The sequence below is a fragment of the Macaca fascicularis genome, chromosome 9 (genome assembly GCF_037993035.2).
Source record: "Macaca fascicularis isolate 582-1 chromosome 9, T2T-MFA8v1.1".
Classification (NCBI taxonomy): Eukaryota; Metazoa; Chordata; class Mammalia; order Primates; family Cercopithecidae; genus Macaca; species Macaca fascicularis.
In genome coordinates, this window is record NC_088383.1 from 107182708 (window position 1) to 107204546 (window position 21839).

General features: G+C 54.0%; 1 protein-coding gene across 4 annotated transcripts; it reads right to left on the minus strand.

The window, feature by feature from the left end:
- Window positions 1–219: 219 nt before the first annotated feature.
- LOXL4 (lysyl oxidase like 4) lies at window positions 220–20880 on the minus strand. 4 transcript variants are annotated; one of them, XM_045361331.2, is made up of 16 exons: window positions 20300–20363; window positions 16614–16999; window positions 14980–15288; window positions 14271–14449; window positions 13195–13400; window positions 11654–11692; window positions 11292–11511; window positions 10381–10564; window positions 10049–10203; window positions 9185–9352; window positions 7980–8142; window positions 5968–6211; window positions 4766–4881; window positions 3984–4120; window positions 3490–3601; window positions 220–1406 (listed from the first exon to the last, which is right to left on the minus strand). In XM_045361331.2, the coding sequence occupies exons 3-16, from the start codon at window positions 15254–15256 to the stop codon at window positions 1336–1338; spliced, it is 2271 nt and encodes a 756-aa protein (XP_045217266.2). In that variant the 5' UTR covers window positions 15257–15288; window positions 16614–16999; window positions 20300–20363; the 3' UTR covers window positions 220–1335. The 4 variants fall into 4 exon arrangements, 3 of the variants coding, with proteins under 3 accessions (XP_045217266.2, XP_045217267.2, XP_045217265.2); XR_012418050.1 differs by lacking the exon at window positions 16614–16999 and having other exon boundaries at window positions 5968–6531; XM_045361332.2 differs by lacking the exons at window positions 16614–16999; window positions 20300–20363 and adding an exon at window positions 20726–20880.
- Between the last annotated feature and the right edge of the window lie 959 nt (window positions 20881–21839).

The window sequence follows — 21839 nt, forward strand, 5'->3', positions numbered from 1 at the left end:
ATGGGCAGTCATGAGAAGCATGTGTGCCCTGTGCATCCCAGGCCCTGGCTCTGTGGGAGGGAAAAGGGTAGGACTGTGGTTTTGGGGTGTGTACATAATCACAGCTGGTCTGGTCTTTGTAGCAGTCCATAATGAGCAACCTTTTTTGGCATTAGGGTGTCAGTCCTGTAAGGATCATCACTAAAGTTTGTCTCAGTGGAGAAAAGATCAAGAATCATGTCAAGAAGACCATGGGGTTTTATTCTACTTGAGTGAGAGAAATCACAGCCCCATCAAGCAGGAATGGTGGCCTTTCCCAGGTTCCATCCTTAACTACACTGACTGTTCCCCCTTCTGATTTCTCCATGGTCTTCTGTCTCTCACTCTGCCAGACTTGTTTTCATATCTCCATAGAGATGAGTAGCTTGTTTGATGTTCTTTCCATGGCAAAAATTTATTCAATGCAAAGTTCACTTCAGACACTTGGTTGGGACTTGAAGCTTAGACCAATCCTGAGATGCGTGGTGATCCTGAGAGATCAGACTGCCTGCCAGGTAAATCGTCCATATTTTTTCCTTGGCAGAGGCCCTGACAGGGCCTGGGATCCATGTTACCTCAGCAGTCTTTCTGCTTGGCCTACTCTTGCTGCTCTGTAGGAAGGCCCTATCTGGCCATTTCTGTGAAACTTGCCCCTTCTCAAGCACTCAGTAACTGTTGGTGTTGGCCCATCAGGCAATAAGGGGATGCCCGAGGTCTGTGCTTCCAAGGATAATAGAAACACCCATGTGTGTGGTAGGATAAAGGTAAGGACACTAAAGAACAGAGTGTGAGAGGTGAGTTGTAAATAATAACAGATGAAGAAAGGATTGGATCCACCAGCTTCTCTGCCAGTTGTGATTTTGATACAAGTTGTGTTGCTTTGAGCTCCTAGCAGAGAGCTGACACTACCTGCTGTGTATTTTGGTACTCTGTCCTATACTCCTCCAAGACATTTGCAAAGCACCACTAAGATGGGGGACTGGACCATAGTCCATCCCTAAAGAACTGAAAGCTCCTGAACCCCGCATCTCTGTGGCAAGATTCAGGGATGACTGGGTTTCCTTATAGAAGAGGAGCTCAGCTGAGCAAAGCCTGGAAGCCATATTCCAGGCCCTTAGGGGGTAGGCCCAGTGCCACCCTGAAGAAGCAGTACCATCTGGATTGGTGATCTTGCCATCAAAAGGCTTCCTGAGCAGGTTCTTGGTGCCCCTTGGCACTGGCCCTTTTCCTCTGAGTTGGGACTCTGTGAAGGGCATGGCTCCAGTAAGCTGAGGTATCTGGTGTATTGGCAGTAGCTAGGAGTGTGCAGTGAGGGCTTCAGATGAGGTTGTTCCTGAGACGCTGTTCTTGCTCCAGGGAGAGTTCTGCACTGGCTGGGTATGAATTCCCTGTGGGCCAAAGGAAAACAGGTAAGCAGCCAACCTTACCACAGTCTCATCCCTTCCCTGACAACTTACATAGATCCACTCTGCCCAGCTCATCCTTTATATCAAGTCAGTCATGGCGTGGGCACAGACACCAGTCATTCTATAGAAATAGGCCTGGGACCGTTGTGTGGTTTCAGGAACATCAGGAAGAACAGGCTATTGATTGGAAAGGGCTGTGCTAGTTATTCTCCTTTGCCTCCCTCCCCAGGTTCGTTCTCTGCCCTTTTTTTCCTCTGTGCCCTAGAAAGCTGACCCCTAGCGATTACATCACTCTGGTTCCTTTGTCTTCTTTTTTTTTGTTTGAGTTGGGTCAATGGAAAGCAACAGCAGAAGGTCAGAGGGTGGAAGGAGAGAGGCCAAATATTCTTTCCCCTACTTTGGCCCTGTGGTTCTGGCAGTGATGGTTTTTGACTCCTGCTCCAGCTAGGTTCACCCTCCTTCACAACTCTGGCTTGCACCTGGCTGCAAAACAGCCCTTGCCCCTCTTCAAGCCTAAAGCAGGTAACAGTTTTCTACTTTATTTATGCTTGATATCTCAACACCCCTTGTTTCCTTATAAATAGTCCTTTAATTAAATAACCTCAGACTCTCACCCGAGTGTGCCTTGTTTTCTGCAGGGACCCTGTTGGGTCCTAAACACTGGCAAGATGACCTGCAGGACTGCATTATTTTTCTTGTCCTTGTCACTGCCTGGGAACCCTTGCAGCCTGATTCCAGCATTATGGAGGATCTGCTGTCTCCGTGTGTGTAGACTTGGATTCTAGTTCCTGGTTCCTGTCAATATCCCTGTTTCATTTAAGTGGCAGCATAATCTACTCAGCCACACAAATTCAAAACCTTAGACTGTTCTTCCTCTTCTCATTTTCGTCCATCTATTGCCACGGTTATTTTTTGAAAACCTAAATGATCTTTTGCCTCCTTGACTGAAATTTGTCAATAGTTCCCAGAAGCCCACAGGATAAAATCCATTATCTTAGAACTATCACAACCCTCCCTGCAAAAAGCTCTAGTACTTAGTAGGTTTGAAGTATACAGCCTCATTTTACAAAACAGAAAACTCAGGTCGTGATTTCCTCACCGTCCTCCAGCTAGAAAGTGGTGGGACTTGATTCGGGAACCAGTGACACCTTCCGAAGCCCAGTTCTGTGCTCCTTCTTTACTCCTGCCATCTTTGACTTTGGCCCCTCCTTCAAAACTCAGCTCAAATACTACTTCTGTGAAGCTTGTGCTAGCCCCCATCCGGTTGCTTTCTGTCCGCTTGCTCAGCATTCAGTCCACACATTAGTAGTACTGGGGCTATTTGCATGTGTGCATACCTCATCTGACACTTACATTCCCAGTGTCTGGGGCACAGCATTCAACACAACAGTGAGCCTTAATAAATGTTTGTTGACTGAATGAACAACTCTGCCCATCCCACCGCACATATGCAAGTATGGGTGTGAATGCACATCCCAGAGCAAATATAGGCATTTTTAACCCTTGAAGATAGAGGGAGTCTTTACTGACAGGTAGAACAGCCCCTCTTCTCTGACCCCACTGGATGATGATGCTTCCTTTGACTGATGCTACCAATCCTTTAAGTGGCCCTGTTTTCCATGGTCCCCTTCTTGTAAGCAGTGATCACAGCTGGAGACAGCAACACAGAGCAAGAGGACTTCTACTTTTACCTGTGAGGACCCTAACCCTAACTTCTACATGAAAGAGAAAGGAAAAATAATGGACTTGAAAAGAAAATACTGACATGGCTTGAGGTGACAGGAAAGATTCTAGGACAGATTGGAAACTGAGTTTACAATCGAACAGCCTTAAGCGCACACAGGGATGTAGAAGATGTAGTTATTGGGTGAAGCCAATGGTCTGACCAGTTCTAGAAGTCTGCCTTGTAAGATGTCAAAGGAAATGCATCTCTCTTCCATCCATTGCCTTTTACAAACCACACACATACAAGTCACACACTGGAGTGTGGGAGCAGAGGGTACATTTATAGTCTTCCAGCTCCCTGAGCCTATACATGACTGGTTCCACAGTGGCTCGGAGTTACCTGTGTGGCAGTTGTGCAGCCAGACCCGATGCCCATCATACTTGCAGCGGCACTGTATCATATTGTTGGAGAAATCTGACTCTGCCACCTCATAGTGGGGGTTCACAATCACCTGGAGTGAAAGAGGGGACAACTGAAAATGGATGATTTGGTTTCTGAATGAGTTGACTGTGGCTGTGATAAACCCTTACATGTGTTTCTGTTTGCTTCATTAATTCTTACAATTACCCAGGAGGTAGGCACTGATGTTCCCATTTTACAGATAGGGACTGAGAAGTTCCAACTGAGAAGCTGATTTATCCAGTGTTCACTGAATCAGGACTCAAACCCAGGTTCGCTGGATCCAGCTTGAGTGTTACTTCCCTAGCTCCTTTTAGTGACAGGCCTGTTGGAAACCCTATATGGGAAATTCTCTCCCTTCGTTTGCCCTCAGGGAAAGTTTTAGAACATCTGGAGGAAATTGGGCTCTGTGGGGAATCCCCCAGCCACCTTACCTGGAAGATATAGTTCCCAGGGCCCACGTCTGTGATATCCACCCATTGGCAATCAATGTCATGCCGGTAGGTATCCCAGCAGCCTACAGTCACTCCCTGTTCCCCAAAGTTGGCACACGCGTAGCGCCGCTGCAGTCCTGTAAGGAAGGGGACAGCTTTTGAGACAGGACCAAGCACTCTGCTAGGTCTTTTATTTGCTTTACCAGTTCCGTGTCATCATGCCTGGTTCACAGATTAAGGACCGTCAGAGCTAGAATCTTGCTATGAATCCAGCACCAAAACAAACCACATTTGTGACAAAGGTATGATTCATTTGATTTGTTTGACTGCTCCTGTTGAACTAGGAACTGTGGTTGGAAGATTCCAACCCTCCTGTGCTAATTTATTTGTGCATCCACCTATCCATCCTTCCAGCCTTCTAAAGATCCGGTGTTTACCATGCAGTTCCTAAGGGTTAGGGACTACGGGTATGCAGACAGGAAGCAGACAATGCTTGCCCTCTGCGAGCTCAGCAGAGATAGGACAGGTCTGCAACTCTTCTCCAAGACAGAAAGTGCTGAGTGTTTTAAAAGAAGAACAATGTGTGTGGGGAATTCAGAGGAAGTAAAAACCTCCCGTGTAAGATTTCAGAAGGTAAGAAATTGCCTTGATTGCTAACTTTTCAAGCCAGGGTCTCCAGGTGCCTTGGGCGGCTGAACGGAGCAGAGAGAAGCCTGATCCCAAAGGGACTGAAGAACATAACAAGAGGAGATGCTGGTAGGTGCTGACAGGAAACCACATACCTGTGGGGCAGTTTGTGTCCTCCAGACAGAAGCTGGCCTTGTGCCCCTCAGCCACCTTGGAGCCATTGAGAGTGAGGAGGTCATAGTGGGTGAAGACCTCAATGCTGTGGTAATGCCTGCAGAAGGGATAGAGCTGTCAGTGCGGCAGCAACAGGAGAGAGGGTCCTCTCTGGAGGGGCTGGTAGGGAAGACAGGCACCAGGCCCCATCATGACCCGAGAGGAAAGTTGTAATAGTAGGCAGTGCCCTTCTCCCTCCCAAACCCAAGATTAGTATGACACACAGCCTACTTTGCTGGCATCCCTGCCAGGCAGCAAGCACAGCTGCCCCCATCACCTAGGGTCTCAACCCAGGCAAGAGGTAGAAGCCCTGCCCTGATCGCCTCCAGGAGGCTGGTGCCTGACAGCAAGGCCTGAACTGGAGGGAGAGGTGGGGCACCAGGTCTATGAGCAGCCTAGCAGCTGAGCTGCTGGGAAGAGGGTCCCTGTCAGCCTGAGACCAAATTGCTACCATTGTTTCCAATCCAGTGATAATGACAGCTCTGTTCATGCTACAGGGAAAGGTGGTTATTATCTCAGGCGAGACCAAGTCCCAAAGTCATTGCCCATTCCTCTCCACTTTCTCCACCCATGACTGTGTTCTGAAGAAAAAAAAATGCTGCCTTTGTCACAGGCATTGTCTCTCCCTCTCTCTGGTCTGGAAGCTCCTGATAGGAAAGAATGTTCATTGTCCCTTTTTTAGTGCCAGTCTGTTCATGCTGTTCTTTGAGGGCCTTGCCTTGCTGCTGAAGGAACCAGCGAGCTTTTCCTGCAGAGCCAGCACCCTGGATGGGATGTCTATTTTGGGGCTCCAGGTTCCTGGGAGTCCCCACTTTACCTGGCTTCTGAAGGCAAGGCCTGTGATCCAACATAGGAAAAGTGTCAAATACCATTCTAACAGAACAAGTCTGCTGGTGGTGATGCCTCTGTGGGATGTTGCTGTGGGAAACAGACCCCACGGGCACCACTGACATAGTGAAGGCGAGAGCGATGGAGGGGCAGGTGGATGCCGCTGTCCTCACTGGCTCCTGCAGGCAAGGCCAGCAAGGAGAGCGCACACCCCTCCCAGGAAAGCTTGCCTGTGGCCAGGGAAGGACCAAACTGCTCCCTGGACCCTGCTTTTTGTTCCTAACCCTCTAGTGCCAAGGCATGGGCAGGCTCTAACCTGTGGCACTGGTGCCAAACCCAGCTCTCGCGTCCAGTCTTTGGACGAAAGTCTGTCCGGCCCAGGTTGTAGATCTGTGTGGAGAAGCGCAGTAGGCGCCGGTATCCATAGGGCCAGTCCATGTGATCCGCAGACTTGGAGAGGCAGTTCTCCTCGTGGGCACAATAGAGCTGGCTGAGCGGGCGGTCCTCCAGGTAGGCTGTCTCCTGCACTAGCTGGGCGTTCATCACCAGGTCTGGTGCACCTGGGGCAGCAGAGGTCATGGCAGTGACTCAGAGGGTGGAAAGGCAGCCAGTCTTAGTCTCCAGCACAGGGCAGGCTTGCCCCCAGATTAAACCCTCCGGGAGGACCCCACAAAAAAAGGGCAGTTTTAAGAGTCAGGAGATGGTGAGTTCTAGTAACAGTTAAAGGAAGTCTATCACCTTAACCTGGGAGGCAGCTACAGTGTCATGGTTAAGCTTGCTGGGTTTGGAGCCAGGCCACCTGGGTTCATTCTTGGCTTTCTGACTGTATAATTCACCAGCTGTGTAACTGCTTAACCATTTTGTCTCTCATTTTCATCATCTGTAAGATGAAGATAATAGTGATATTAATGTGATGACACCTGTAACATGTCTGGCCCACAGTAAACATGCGGTTGAAGTAAGCTAGTATTTCTTTTGTAAAATGCTTTTAAGCCTGTAAAGTGCCTTTATGTAGCTTAGTTCATATAATCCTCAGAAAGCTCTGCTGATACCTAACTTGGATACTTTGCCTGTACTGTCACTAAAAATCATTATCACTAAAGTAGTCCTGGGCGGAAGTGAGGCCCTGCCACACCGCTGACCACAGCGTGCATGCCACCTGGGCAGGCCGGCCGCAGCTTGCCCCAGGCTGGAGCCATCTGCTCCTGGCAGTTGGCCCTGTGGGGTCCTGTGGTATATATTGGAGACAGCCAGGAAGTGCCCACTGACAAAGAGTTCCTTAGGGAAAGAAGGCAAGCTTTCAGAAAGAATGAGAAGAGGGAAAGAAAGCAATGTGAAAAGCCAGGGAGGAAAAACAGGTGGTTATAGAGGCTGCAGGTTGGCTGGCTGTGCCCAGCTGTCATGAAGCATCCATCAAATGTGTTCAAGAAGAGAGCTGCCACTGTAGGCAGTGGAGCAGGGAGGGGTTCGAGGTTCCCAGGAAGGGGAGTTGAGTGGGGAGCAGTCTCCCCACGTGCTGGGAGGCCTTGGTGATAAGGAGAACCGTTCTGATGCCCCATCCCTGCAGGGGAGGGTCTGATGGATGGGCCCAGGGTTCTCACCAGGGTTCCCTGGACAGAAAGGAAGCCAAGAGCTCGCTGACAAAGGTTAAGGATGTCTTGGTGTTGAAATTTGGCCAAGAAGAACGTCAAGTGGCCACTTGGGTTGATGCTATCTGTAGCCTTTGGACCGGGTATAGTCCATCTTGGCACTGACCTGGTTGGGAGATGTCAGAGATGCTGCTGCCTTAAGAATCTGGGTTTGTGGGGCAGAGCAGTGCCACAGATGGCCTTGTCCCAAAACCTTTTGGGTAAATCCCACAGCTCAGGAAGAGAACACACAGCTGGGCCTTGGCCCCAAGTGTGCTCATATTTGTATGTCCTCTACGACAGCTTTCAAACTGCTTTTCTGACTACAAACCACAGTAAGAAATACATTTTATGCTGTAACCCAGTACACACACAGTTCCAAGGAAAAACTGCCCTTGCTATGTCCTGTGCTGTTCCATAGTTTGAAACTGTTGTTCATAACCCAAAGTTGAAAACGGCCGTTCTGTGTCCTTGTGCTTTCTCATGTTCTCAGTGTTCTTTCTCACAGTAACTTCATGAGGGGGAAGGGTATGGATCCTGATGGGACGGGTGATTGGGCCACACAGCTGGGAAATGGCAGAGCTGGTACGTTCATTCCCTCATGCTGCTGGCCGTAGGCCTGGGACCAGCATGCAGGGCCTTCCCTGAGGAGGAGCACAGGCCTACCTGTCCCCAGCCCTGTGAGCCCTCCGTCACTCACTGTCCATGCAGGAGACTCCAGCCAGGAAGCGCCCGCCGCCATGGGAGCAGTGCACCGGCCCGTGCCTCTGGCACTGCTGCAGGGCCAGCTCTGTGCCTGAGCAGCGCACCCCGCTCATCACCACCTCTTGGGCCCTTGGCATCTCCGACCAGTACCAGGTTTCCTAAGAAAACAGCCAGTGTCACCCAATCAGCGTGACTTTGGAGTCACCTCCTGACTCCCATCTGAGGTGTGGCCCCAGTCATACCACCCCCACCAGGTTGTGTCCAGCCTGGGCCCGAAATCTTTAGTGATGAGAACCCATATTCCCTGGGGCAGTCCTTGACACATTTGGACCCTTCTGATGTTAGAAATCCCTTCCACGTATGGAAGTAAAAATCCACCCACCGTGGCTTCCACTACTAGCCCTACACCTCTCCCTCTTCCAGACGGCAGAGGAGGGTCCTGTTCCCCATTCTTCTGCCCGGGGGCTGTGCTCCCATTTCCCTAGCTGCTCCTCAAGCGGCCCAGATCGTCATTTGTGCTCAGGGTTGCCCAGTCCGCATTGTGCGGCAGCCCAGTGTGGGTGCAGGTACAGAGGTTTCTCTTGCAGTCACGCCTGAGTCTTCTTGATTTTATTTTTTGACGTATTTTAGGTCTATCCACTTATTTCCCCTGGACTGCCTGGTCCAGTCCAGCCTCATTTCTCACCTGGGCTACTACAGTAGCCTCCTGAGTGTGTTTCCTTGCATTCATGTGAGTCTCCACCCAACTGTTCTCCAAACAGCAAAGGAAGAAATCTTTTAAACATGTGGATTGCATGTGGATTGCAAGCTTTGAGTGATCTTGCCCCTGCCTCCTCTGCCCTCATGCTTGACAGCACTCTCTCCAGAGCCACTCTACAACCCCTGGCCCTGATCTCCTCAGCCGAATCAAGCTTTCTCTGGCCACAGGGCTTTTGCATAAGCTGTTCATTCCTCCTCCCCCTTGTCTAACTTCTATTCATCTTTCCTGCAGACACAACTGTGTCCCTCATTGACCATTTCATTAAGGACTGTGTCTTGTTCACCACATTGTTCCCAACACTCGGCATCATGTCAGCTCATAGTTTCACTCAGTAATGAATTGTCAAATGGGTAAAGAGGCAGCAGCTTTAGCACAGGAAGTTTTGGGCCTCAGTCCAGGAGGGTGAGAGGTCATGCGGAAGAAACAACACAGGGACCTACCTTGTGGGCATGGATGGCAAAACCCAGGCCGAGCTGTCGGCAGGCCACCATGGCTTCGGTGAGCCCCCAGTTTTCACTGCACACACTCCCCCAGCGTGGGACCCCGTTCACCTCCACCTGCACCTCCAACAGCCCCTCCTCAGGGATGCGCCCACCAGCCAAGCGCACCTGCAATGGTGAGGGGTGTGTGAGGAGTGGGGTAGCCTTGCAGGGAAGAGCTCAGGGCTGTGAGCCTGGAGAGCTGCCCAGACCAACTCACTGTGTCACCCTAGACAAGATAGTCCCCTTCTCTGCCGTGGTCTCCTCTGTAAGGTGAGGACAGTGTAGCAGGTAGTCTCTAACGTCCCTGCCTACTAGAGAAATCTGAGTCGAAGTGCCTGGACCAGGGGCTCTTCCTCCTGCTCTGGCACTTGCCCTCCACCATTAATGACAACTGGCAATTTGCCAAGGGCTTTCATGCCCCTCGCCTCATTTACAGTGACCCCCTGAGAGTGTGAACCCCGTTTTACAGCGGCACCAGCGACTTGCTCACAGTCCACATTAGCACTGACACTGCCCTGAGCATCCCACACAGACTCCCTCGTGCTGACAGCCCTGTGGCCGTCTTTCCCAGGCACCTTCTTTCTCGGCTTCACAGGGGACCCGAGACGGGTGTGGGAGAGCACATCCATCTGCAGAGCCCCTGTGACCTCTGACATTTCGGAGGGGCTGCAGCCAGGCCGGCTGTAAGGGAAGGAGACTGGTGCCCAAAGCAGAAGCACTAGCTGCTTCTCCTGGACCTCTCCCTGCTAGCTTGATGTGTCCTGGGGGCTCCCCAGGGTTTCCCGGTCCCCAGCCTGAGGCCATGCTCAGACCCAAACTCACCTGATTCTGAAAGCCCATGTTAGGGACGTTGCACCTGACAGCAGCATCATTCTCATGTTGACAACCATTCTGGGACCCTTCTAGGGCAGGGCAGTCGCTGAGGGTCCGCTCATACCCCCTGCAGCGCACCTCACTCAGGTGGATGGGCCCTAGCCCTAGACAGGGAGAGAGGTGCTGTGTGTAAGGCTCCATCTCCGTAACCCCACACTTGTGGCTTCCCCTTCACAGAGGGGGAGAATTTTCTGTCCCGGCCCTGTCACCCCCGGGCTGTCCAGACATGGACCAGTGGCATACCCAGGCCTTCTCACCCTTCCCCAGGCCACCTCACTCACCTTGGCCCAGCCGGGCCCCAAAGAGGGCCTCCCGAGCAGAGCCAAAGCCCAGCTGACGACACACGACACTGGCAGAGATGAGGTTCCACCTGTGGTCACAGACCGTGCCCCACTGGCGGTTCACGAGCACTTCCACCCGGCCCTCGCCCACCTGGGCCCCGGAGCGCAGGCGCACCCTCAGCTCCTGCTGGGAGAAACCTGCTTCAGGGACGGCCGAGGAGGAGGCAGCCAGCAGGGGCTGAGCCACCACAGCAGAATCCCAAACGGGACTCCTTCATGCTCCATGGCGGTGGCCAGAGCCAAGGGTGGGGAGTTCCAGTCCTGCCTCTGACTTCCTATAGCTGTCACCCTGAATAAGCTGTTTTTTTTGAGCTCCATTTCTTCAATAACCAATCACCACCACAGCCTCATCAAGGATGTCGTCTCAAGTGTGGCGCTGAGGCGTCTGTACCACCTCACGAGGCCACCCCAGTGTGGCGCTGAGGCATCTGTACCACCTCACGAGGCCACCCCAGTGTGGCGCTGAGGCGTCTGTACCACCTCACGAGGCCACCCCAGTGTGGTGCTGAGGCGTCTGTACTGCCTCACAAGCACTTGCTGATCTCCTCTTTATAACAGAGGAGCAGGCTCAGGCTCAGTACTGGCCCTCAGCGGGATGTAGTTAAGATTTAATTACTGTTTTTACAGTCACCTTCTATTCAAGGCGGGTGATGTCAGCTTTCCATTTATGGTAGGGCTATATATGATCCTTTTAAATACATTCCAAGGTTCTACAGTTCTGTGATTCACTCTCCTCCTCCCAGTCTGGTTCCTCTCGCCTGCATGTCCTGGACCTCCCTGCACCCCTCACCAGGCAGGGTCCCGCCCGTGCCTCCAAGCTGTGGTGTGAGTGCAGGGCCCCCAGGGCTCACCTCTGCCCGGGACCCTTTGCGTTGTGGCTTTGTCTTCGGTGGGCGGAAGCGAGGCCCTGCCACACAGCTGACCACAGCGTGCATGCCACCTGGGCAGGCTGGCTGCAGCTTGCCCCGGACTGGAGCCACCTGCACCTGGCAGTTGGCCATGTGGGGCTCTGTCCCCAGGCAGGTGACCTGGTGGATCCAGAAGGAGTTCTTATTCGTCAGGCTCTTCAGCCTAGAAGACAACGGAGATTGAAGGTGGAGGAAGGGCTGAGGGAAGAGCTTCAGGACTAAGGCAGGCCAAGGTAGAAAGGAGGGGATAGAGGCCCTTCATGCCACACCCTGTTGCTTCCTCCCCCTAGGGTGCTGCTCCTCACCTAGATTTAGGGTCCCTCATCTTCAGATCCCAGACTTTCCTGTTATGGGAGAAAACAGATAGGAGATGGAAGGGGTGTGGAAGTCCCACCCCCTGCCACCTGGTTCCTCATAGTTGTCCTTAAGTTTGCACAGGACTTTACGTTTGTAAACTTGTTCATAAATCTTATTTCAATACTGAGTTTCACAGCAGCCCTGATGGGGTGGCCACCTCACAAATAACAATTTTACAAGGAAGGCAAGCAAGGTCCCTCAGCCAGGCCTAGAGTGGGGACAGGCGGATCAAGCTTGCCCTCTCCCAAATCCAGAGGAAGGGGAGCATTTAGGGAGGGCCCAAGAGAAGGGGCCCTCTGGGGACAGGTGGGAGGTGAAGGCCTTGCTAGTGGGGGCGGCCCCAGAGACACCCAGGCTATCATCAGGCCTGCCCTCCTCATGGGTGGCAGGCGAGTCAGCGAGACCTAGGCGTGCAATTACCAGGCAGGGGGAGTCGGGCTGCATCCCAGGATCCCCAAGGATGGAGCCAGGGACTGGCCACCACCCATGTTTCCTCAGGACAGGGGTCCTCTAAGTCAAAGACACAAGGACACTGCAACAAGGGCCTTCTAACCCTTTAGGGAAGCAGGATCAAACTGATTGGGGTGGATGAAGCAGATGACTCACATGTACTATGGGAGATTTCTCCCTTGATGAGAAACACAAGTCTTCCCTGACACGGATCTGGCAGAACCGTGACTGTGGCTGTCGTTTACTGGTTGATGGAATCAGCTGTGACAGTTCAGCCATGTTTCTGACAATATTTTTATGTCTCCTCTCTCCAGGCCCCCACCCCATGCCTCGCTTACACGCAACCCAGTCACAGCCTGGCTTGGACCAGAGCTGAGGAAATTCATGAGGGAAGAGTTGGGATATTCACAGTGGAATTGAGGATGGAGGCCCAGAGGCCCTCCCCAAAGCCCTAAAACCAGCCACTGGCTGAACTGAGGCCAGAACAGTTTGTCTAAACTCTACATGTGGGTGTCACTGAAAGTATCTGCAGGGAAGTCTAGGGTTTTAACCAGGGACATTCAGTTTTATGTTCGATTGTTTTCACGGGGCCGGGAGGGGGCGCGCATTCTGTACCTAGTCAGTTCTGTTTACATAATTCAACAGTGCAGGGTTTACTTTCTGACTGTTTCTAGGTATTTCCCAGGATCCTAAAGGTCCTCCTCATTCACTTTCCTATTTATTATTCTGAGGCCCCCATGAAGCAGGAAATCTGGGCACATTCCTCAGTAGGGCCTGTTTTCTCTCCCCGAGTCCCAACACCTGCTGGATGTCCTGCCACAGACAACACCACTGCCACTCAGTCCTCACTGAACTCTGCGAGGTCCCACATGCCACACACATCACACACTCACCTGTGTGCACACTTACTTGCCCCTTACATGAGTCCACACTCAGGCTCATGCACACACCCTACATCGCATGCAGGCACATGCACACGCACTCAGTCCCTGCCCCACAACCCTGCCTCCTGTGGGGCTTACACCAGCCGCGCTCCTACCTGTAGTAGTGGCTGTCGACAGGCACCTCGCTGGGGAAGCCCAGCATCCCGCACACCACCCTGCTGTTGTTCATGGTCCAACCCTGGTCACACACCTGCCGCCAGTGGCCCTCATACTTCACCTCCACGGCTCCCTCGGTCACTGGGCTATGCTGCTTGGCACTGGCAAGGATGGGCTTGAGCCGCACCTCCTCCAGCCGCCGGCCCTGCAGGGTGCACAGTCACCTGTGGGCCTCGGGACTCCCTGCTGCAGATCTTCATGCAGAAAGGCTGGGGCTTGGAGCTTGTAGAGACCATCCCACCCAGCCCCATCATTGAACAGGCCAGGAAACTGAGGCCCAGAGAGGGGGAGGCATTATCAAAGGCCACAGAGTAAGTGCAAGGCAGAACCTCAGCTTGTCTAAGCCCTTTCCCTCAGTTCCTTGAATCTGTCCAACTGGAGAGAACTAGGCAGATCCAGCCCTCCCTGGGATCAGGATGGGAGCCCTTGGAGTTTGGGAGGCTTCTGCTGGGCATGGAAGGGCCTTCTCTGTGCCACCCTGAGAGCGCTGAGATGGGCATAGACCAGCCACTTGAGACCATAGCAGGATCCTTTGGCCCACAAGACCCCCCAGCCCTAGCCCTGGGATGACTTAGACCAGTACAGAGTCCCCTTCACAACGTGTTTCAGTGACCAGCTGTCCTGAGGCTGGAGGCTGCCTGGCAGCAGAGCCCTGCCCGCTCCTGTTTGGCTTGGGCTGTTTTTAGCTCAGGGTTGTTTGTGCTGGGAAGAGGCAGCAATTGTGGCCAGGCCTCGTGGATGAGGGAGCCCCTTACCCCACTGCTGTCTCCCTTATGGGAGCAGCTTCTGTGATTCCCAGTGGGGTCAGCTCTGGTCCTCTGGCCTGCCTTGCCTCAGGCTGGGGCCCTCTATTTATGCACCTGCTGCAGGGCACACTCAGGAATCGGGGCCCCAGGGATGATGCTCAGTGCAAACTGCACCTTTTCCCCTTGCTCCTGTAGGCCCACCTTCTGGGAGGCTCTCTGTCCTCTGACCCAGCCCTTGGCTCAGACCAGAGCCTGAACAGCCCCCTCACCTGGGGCCCAAGGGCATTGGAGACGGTTTCAGAAAGGTAGCCACGATGGCGCCTGGGGTGGCATATCACCCCTACGTCTTCAGAGTGACTGCAGTCACTGACACCCCAGCCATTAGACCCGCACTGGTCCAGGGAGCTCTCCGTGCCCACACAGCGCACATTGTCCAGCCAGATGGGTCCTGTGGAGTGGGGGTGATGCTCAAAGATGGCACAGAGAGGCAGGTCACAGGCTCTGCCTCCTGCATAGGATCCCACACTTACCAAGTTACCTCTTCCAAACCCTGGGAGAAAGTGGCAGAGAGGAGGAAGGTTGGGTCTCCTGGGGAATTCGTATTTATAACCCTGCCTGCTACCTCCTTTGGGCACTGGGTCTTAGAGAATCTGTTTTTGGAAAATGCCAGGTAGCTGTAGGAATCAGACCTACCCATTTGCCCATTTTTTCATTCAACATTCTCTAAGCACCCACTGTGTGCAATTGCTATGTTCAAGGAACTTGGAGTTTAGTGGTGGTGACGGCGGTGGCCTTATCACAGGAGAGAATGGGAGGGTGGGAGCAGCGGCTCTGTGCAGCTGAGGCATTCAGGAAATGCCTTGTGGAGGAGGTCACGTGAGCAGGGTATCAAAGGATGGGTGAGTGTCAGCGAGCCCAACCCAAGAGAAGACTGTCACCATTTCCTTGCCACCCCGCTGGGCGGCACCAGTCACTCACCCTCCCCTTGGCCATACTTGGCACTGTGGGCCCAGGTCAAGGCAGCTTCGAAGCCCAGCTGGCGGCAAGCCACCGTGGCCTCCTGGAGAGCAAAGCTGTCATCACACACGGTGCCCCACTGGCCTTGGTGCAGCACCTCCAGGCGGCCCTCCTCTGGCTTGCTCTCTGGGCCCACCAGCCGGAGCTTGGTGGTGCCCAGTGACTGTGGCCTGCTGGGAGGCGGCTGGCCTAGCAGCAGCAGGAACAGGGAGAAGGTGGCTGGTGGGGACCACGCCATGGTGACTTCAAGGACAGCTGAGGCCAAGATACCTGAGGAATGAGTAAACATGACAGTGATCACCACCTCTACCCAGATCTCAGGCCTCTTCAGCAATTTGGCAGCTCCTGGCAAGACAAACGAAAGACCCCCCGAGAGAGACAGAGAGAGAAAGAAAGAGGAAGAGAGAGAGAGTGTGTGTGTGTGTGCATGCATAGTGGCATTAATTGAGTCTGGGCCAGTTTAGCTGATTTGGTTCAAATCCACCACATTCGCCATGCGACCCTGAGGAAGTTTAAGCTTAACCTCACTGAGTCTCAGTCTCCTCATCTGTAAAATGGGGATAGTAATCTCCATCTCACAGTGTTGTTGAGTGTTAAATAAAACACCGTAGGGAAAGTGCTTAGCAAAGTCCTAGCGATGGCAAGTACACAATAAACAGCCGCTCTTACATACCTAAAGTCTTATGTGTAGGTAGACGAGGTCACCCACCCTTTGAGTCATGGGGGAGCCCCCAGAGTGCCCTCAGGTCAAGACTATCTACCCCAGGGGCACTGCCACCACCTTCTGATGTTCCTAGCACCCTAATCAAATGTGTGAAATGTCGCCTTCACCCCAGAAGGCACATGGAAGGCTGGAGCAGAAAGGGCTGAGGGGCATCGAGGACTCCACCACTCATTGGCTGTGTGGGTTGGGCAAATCTCTTCACCTCTCTAAGTCCTGACTGTCTCTCGCTCTGTTGCTCAGGCTGGAGTGCAGTGGTGCAATCTCGGCTCACTGCAACCTCTGCCTCCCAGGTTTAAGCAATTCTCTGCCTCAGCCTCCTGAGTAGCTGGGATTACAGGTGCCCACCACCATGCCCAGCTAATTTTTTTGTATTTGTAGTAGAGACGGGGGTTTCACCATCTTGGCCAGGCTGGTCTTGAACTCTTGACCTCGTGATCCACCCGCCTCAGCCTCCCAAAGTGCTGGGATTACAGGCGTGAGCCAGCGCACCCGGCCCTGACTCTTTATTTCTAAAGTGAGGAGATGGAACCACATATCATCTGATCCCTCCTGCAGCTTGGATAGCCTATGATAGCCTCGCATCCATCTAGGTGTATGATTCATGCAGATTCAATACACATTTTTTGAATACTTGCTTCAGGCCAGGTGCTGGGACACAGAAATGAAGACATCAAACACCCTCCCTACCTTCATGAAGCTCAAGCAAGAAGAATTAGGGAAGCCTTTCAAAGAAGGGACACTTAACCTGAGCCTTATTGGGCGAATAAGATTCTCCCAGGTGAGAACAGGGGCATTCAAGGTAGAGAGAAGAGGACTAGGAAAGAGGGAAAGAGGTGAGTTTGTGCAAGAGCAGGAAGTGCCCTTCTCTTACCCCAGACTACAGTGTGGGGGCTTGGAGGAGAAAGAGATGGAGGGATGAGCTGGGGCCAATGATCAAGGGCCTTGTGTACCACACAGAGGGTTTGCCTTCATCCTGTAGGAAATGAGGCGCCAGCGGAGGGTTTCAGGCAGTAAACAGAGAGGGCCTCTGTCTCCAGGAGGCTGTAATCAGATGTTCTTTGGGTCCTTAGAGAGAGGATGAGGCTGGGGGCAGTTCCTCTCCCCCTCACAGAGCAGCCTTGGTCCTGGGACCAGCAGGTGGAGAAGGGCGTAGAGGAGAGAGTCACAGCTGGTTAGAGCTGTCCGAGACCTCTGGAGCCACCAAAGCTGAAGCTCCTTCACCCCGAGGCTCTGCTGCCGAGGGGAGCTGAGGCCAACCTGGACCGGGATGGAGAAGACGGGCTAAGAAAGCTCATTCTGATGAGACCTGCCTCTTCCACGGCCATGGGGGAATCATGCAGCTCATCCGCTTGAGTGGGAAGGCTCTCACAGGCCCCTGCCACTCTCACTTCCATGCATGGCATCTGCCCCACTCCCTCTCAACAGCCTTGGCCAGCAGGGCCGGATGGAGTGGGCTCCTAAAAGTGCACTAGACAAGTTCTGGGAATGAAGCTCCACGGGAGTGGGGATGTGCTGTGTCCCCAGTGTCCAAAATAGTGTCAGGTGTGTAGGTGGCACTCATTCATATCTGTGGTTGCATTGGTGGGAGGTGGCAGCACAGTGCTTGAGAGCACAGGCTGGACGGTCAGACTGCTGGGGTTCAAATCCTGCCTCCACCAGTTCACTTCTAAGTGATCTTGGGCCAGCGATTTAGTTTCTCCCTGCCTCAGTATCTCCCTCTGAAAAGTGGGGATAATAATAGCAACTATCTCATAGGATTTTTGTAAAGATTAAATGAAGAAACATTAAACCCTTAGAAGAGCAAGCATTCAGTAACAATGAATTATTATTATTATTATTGAGATGGATTTTTGCTTGTCACCCAGGCTGCAGTGCAATAGCACAAACTTGCCTCACTGCAACCTCCGCCCCTCGGGTTCAAGGGATTATCTTGTCTCAACCTCCCAAGTAGCTGGGATTACAGGCATTCGCCAGCACGCCCAGCTAATTTATTTGTATTTTTAGTAGAGACAGGGTTTCACCATGTCGGCTCTTGAACTCCTGACCTCAGGTGATCCACCCACCTTGGCCTCCCAAAGTGCTGGGATTACCAGCGTGAGCCACCGCACCGGCCAACAATGAACTATTATTAACAGCTACTGTGAGAGCTATGATAGAACCATTGGTCTAGATTGGTCCCACCTCCTCTCTATACAAAGAAGGAAATGGAGGCCACGTCCGATCTCAACTGCAAGTCTTTGGTAGTCCTCTCTGCGGCATTCTCTAGATTTGCCCTTTTTCCCTCCACGCACACTACAGAGCCTAGATGCTCCCCTCTCCACTCCCTGAGACTGTGTAGGGGCTGCCTTCCCATTCTCACCTCTGCAGCTGTCCCCCTCTGACCCCTCCCACGCTTCCTTTCCAGACTGAAACACTGTCTTCTGCATGTCAGGGCCTGTGGGGGCTCCCAGCTGGCTGTCCCACGAGCAGAGTGCTCTCCATTGTTTCCCATTCCCTCCTCCGTGCTCCCCGGAAGAGGAGGTAGATAGCCAGGGACTGAGCCAAACCACTCCCCAGATGGCAAGAAAGGATGGGATGGATCGGGCTCAGGTCCCTCAGCTGTTAGGACCCAGTGGTCACACTGGGTCTCGGCTGAGTGATGACCACACCTCCTCTGCTACCCCCAGGAGTCAGGAAGCTCCTATCTCTGCCACCAAATTGTGTCTGGTGTCAATTGTTTTCCTTTCTCTGAGTCTCAGCTGCAAAACCTATAAAATAAGGAGGTGGCACTCGAGGGCCCCTCTATACGACATGCTCTGATGGGGCCCAGCGTAGGCTGGGCAGGTCTGCTGTTTGACTCGTGGCTGAAGTCCGCGCCACGCTGAGGAGGTCTTATTACAGGCTGTGGACAGCCCCAGGCCAGCAGCTCCTTCCTCTCCAAGGGACCAACCTGAGGGCACGGGAGGGCTTCCGCTGTAGGACCCTGGGGTCTGGGCCAGGGAAGCTGCCTTCCATGAACGCTGCTGGAAGGTGGGGGGATGGCAGAGGGAACCAAGAGTCAGATGCAGGGAGAGCCCCTCTTATCGGCCTTCCTGCCCACTATAGGCCCCCCAGAGCTTTTGCTCACACCAAACTATAGCCTTCATCTCCCAGCCTCCAAGCCTTTGCTCTCTCTGTTCCTTTCCCTCTAAGATTGTTAAACTCCTACACATCCCGCGGCACCAGCTCAAATGCCACCCCCTCCATTAAGCCCTCCCACAAAGCCTTCCACAAAGCACATTGTGTGTTTGCTTCCTGATGCCACAACCAGACTGCACGTATCTGTTCCCCTAGCACTGAGCACAGAGAACCAAGCTGTGCATCCTCCCTCAGAGAAGGAAGCAGCCTGAAAAGTGGCCGTTACTTTCCCAAATGAAGGAGAAGAGGACAGGAGGGAAAGAAGGTGGAGGGGAAAGAGGAGGGGAGGGAAGTGAGGATAATAATTACACATTTAAAAATACAGATTAAATACTTATCTCCATTTTACAGACAAGAAGATAAGGTCCAGGGAAGTCAGGTAACTTGCCCAGTCAGGATTCAAACCCAGGCAGCCTGGCTAGACGCCGGGCTCTCAAAACCACCAAGAATGAATGTTGGAAGAGGGGAAAGAGGAAAGGAAGGCAGGGAGCAGACTGAAATTCCACCGTGTTCTGGAGGATTTATGACCCAGGCCCTGATGTGAGGGCACTGCGCAGGGTGCTCTTTGCTGAATGCCATCGAGTGACAGATCCAAGACCTTGCCAGCTTGAGGCACAGAGGCACCTGCTCCAGGTGTGCCAGGAGATGCTGGGACCTAGCCTCACCTAGCACAGGTAGGGAGGGCTGGAAGACAGCAAATGCCTGTATTCAAGAGAGAGCATGGGGGGTGCTGTCCTGAGGGCGCAGCAACTTTGGGATGGCTCATCTCTTCTCTGCAGTTCGGCAGCTCTTCTCAGCAGCCTCCTCTCAGCCCTGTGGCCTCCCCGGGGTTACCGACTCTGTGGACCTGAAGCAGTGTCAACAAATGGTCTCTGAGCTGTACCTGTCCGGGCTAGGAAAGGGGGGGCTCAAAGTCTTCTGTCCCCTTCCCTGCCGTGTTTCTGTCACACGCCGACCCCCAACATAATCAGCTCCGGTCTGGATAGCTGGAGAGCCCAGATCAGCCCTGGCTCTTTGTCCCCCAAGTCATAAGTGTGACATCTGAACCCGCCTTGCCCCTTCCCTGTCTCCTCCCTGGGAGAAGGTGGAGCAATGGTTACACACGGCCACAAACAAGACATGCAAGCACCCCTGAGGCCTGGGCGCACCACTCAGGGCGGGCCTTGGGCCAAGCTCCCAAACGTGGTTACTTGTCCAGTTGGAAGCAGGTTGGTGAGCGACTGGAGGGCTGGGCTGAGGGTCCATGGGACCCCCTAGGCCCAGTCTCCACGAACCCTCAGAGGCCTGCAGACCCACAGAAAGACAGAAGGACAGACGGGACAGCAAGAGGCAGACCAAGAGGCAGACGCGGGGCCAGGGGCCAGGGGCCAGGGGCCAGGGCCAGGCCAGGCGGGGGCTCACCAGCTGGAGCGCGGACGGTCCGGGGCTGGGCGGGCGCCGCGGCGGAGCAGCGCTAACGGGCTCCCTCCCTGGGCGCCCTGGGGCCTTTTTATCCGCCTGCCGCCCGCGGCCCCCCAGCCCCCAGCTGGCCGCGGAGGAGGCCCCGCAGGCCCCGCCCCGGGCGGGCGTGGAGTCCGCGGGCGCCCCGCCCGGCCTCCCGCGCGGCGCCCCCCGTCGGGACACGGGCCAGGTGGCGGGGGCGCCCAGCCGCAGCCGGCTGGGCCGGGAAGTCCCGGGGGCGGGAGCCGCAGGGGTGGGGGGAGCGGAGTTCCCGGGAAAGGGCGGCGCGGGGCCTGCGGCTGTTTTGCAGGGAGGGCCGCTGCGGCCTCGGGAGTCCCTCTCCCAGGCACAGTTGCCTCTTTTGCCGAACGAGGTAGTGACGCTCACCTAGAGTCCCAGTCCGTGAGTCCTGCTGAGTGCCAGGGCCCCCGGCACAGCGCCCTTCGCGCGGGTGCGCCCGGCTGTCACAGGGGCCGAATCCCACGAGCGCGGTTTCTTAGGACAATGTGGACGCTCTTTCGGGGAGGCCCGGGGCTCAGTTCAGAGAGGTCGAGGTGGCGCGGTGCAGCCGTGCCCTACTGCAGGAACACGCGATTCCCCCCGAAGTTTACTGTACTGAATACCGTCCCCCGCCCTCTGTGTGAAACTCCGCGCTGCCCATTGTGCAGTTGGGAACACTGAGCCCCAGGCGACGTAATTCTAGGAAGTTTGGGTTTGTGATCAGCAAATACACAGTGAATGCGAGAACCGCTTCACGGAGCTGAATGATGTAGTCCTGGCCCTTGTCAGACTCACGGGAGGAGGGTGTTAGTGCAGGGAGCAGGGACTGTGGAATTGAAGAAATGTGGACATGGCTGACGGAGAGGAGTCCCATCAGCTGATCTGAGCACTTAGGTGCCTGAACCCCAGTCCCAGCCCCCAGTTTCTTTACCCTAGACCTGGTCCTACCCTGAGCCTCAGTGGCCCCATCTGTAAAATGGACAGAGGGTTCTAGCCTCCTGGTTTCCTCCGTAGGCCCAGAACTGCCCCACCTGGTCTCCCCTCTTGCCCCCACCTTGCCTGAATGTCCTTCCAAAGGTTCATTCATTCCACAAGCCTTTATTGATTTTCTCCTACATGCTAGACAGGGTCCTGGAGTGCTAGACGATGGGAGGGGGCCTTCCCAGTCTGGTGGAGAAGGCAGATGTGCAAATAAGAATAAGCCTGGACAGGCAGAGTGTGATAGAGCTAGGATGTCGAGATGGACTTTTTCGATCCTGGGTGACAGCCAGGTCTTAATGACCCTGCTGCCAGGGACCTGCCATCCACTCCTGGCCGCCCATGTCCAAGATGTCCGTCCCCCTAGTGCCCCTGCCCCACCCCAGCTGGGCCAAAACATTCCCTGTGATGAATCAACAGGAAAGAATGCTCCCAGCCTCGGGTCAGTGGCAGCAGCCCAGCTCCTCCCCCAGGGACAATGAGGCAGCTGTGGGCTTGGGTGCCAGGTATGCCTAAGCCCCCT

Bases quoted from the DNA above. Each gene is read 5' to 3' on its own strand.
- LOXL4 (XM_045361332.2), bottom strand. From the start codon at position 15,256: ATGGCGTGGTCCCCACCAGCCACCTTCTCCCTGTTCCTGCTGCTGCTA. The intron at 13,401-14,270 runs GTGAGGGGGCTG...TGCACCCTGCAG, and splicing joins CCAATGCCCTTGGGCCCCAG to GGCCGGCGGCTGGAGGAGGT. The intron at 11,693-13,194 runs GTAGGAGCGCGG...CTCCCATAACAG, and splicing joins GTCGACAGCCACTACTACAG to GAAAGTCTGGGATCTGAAGA.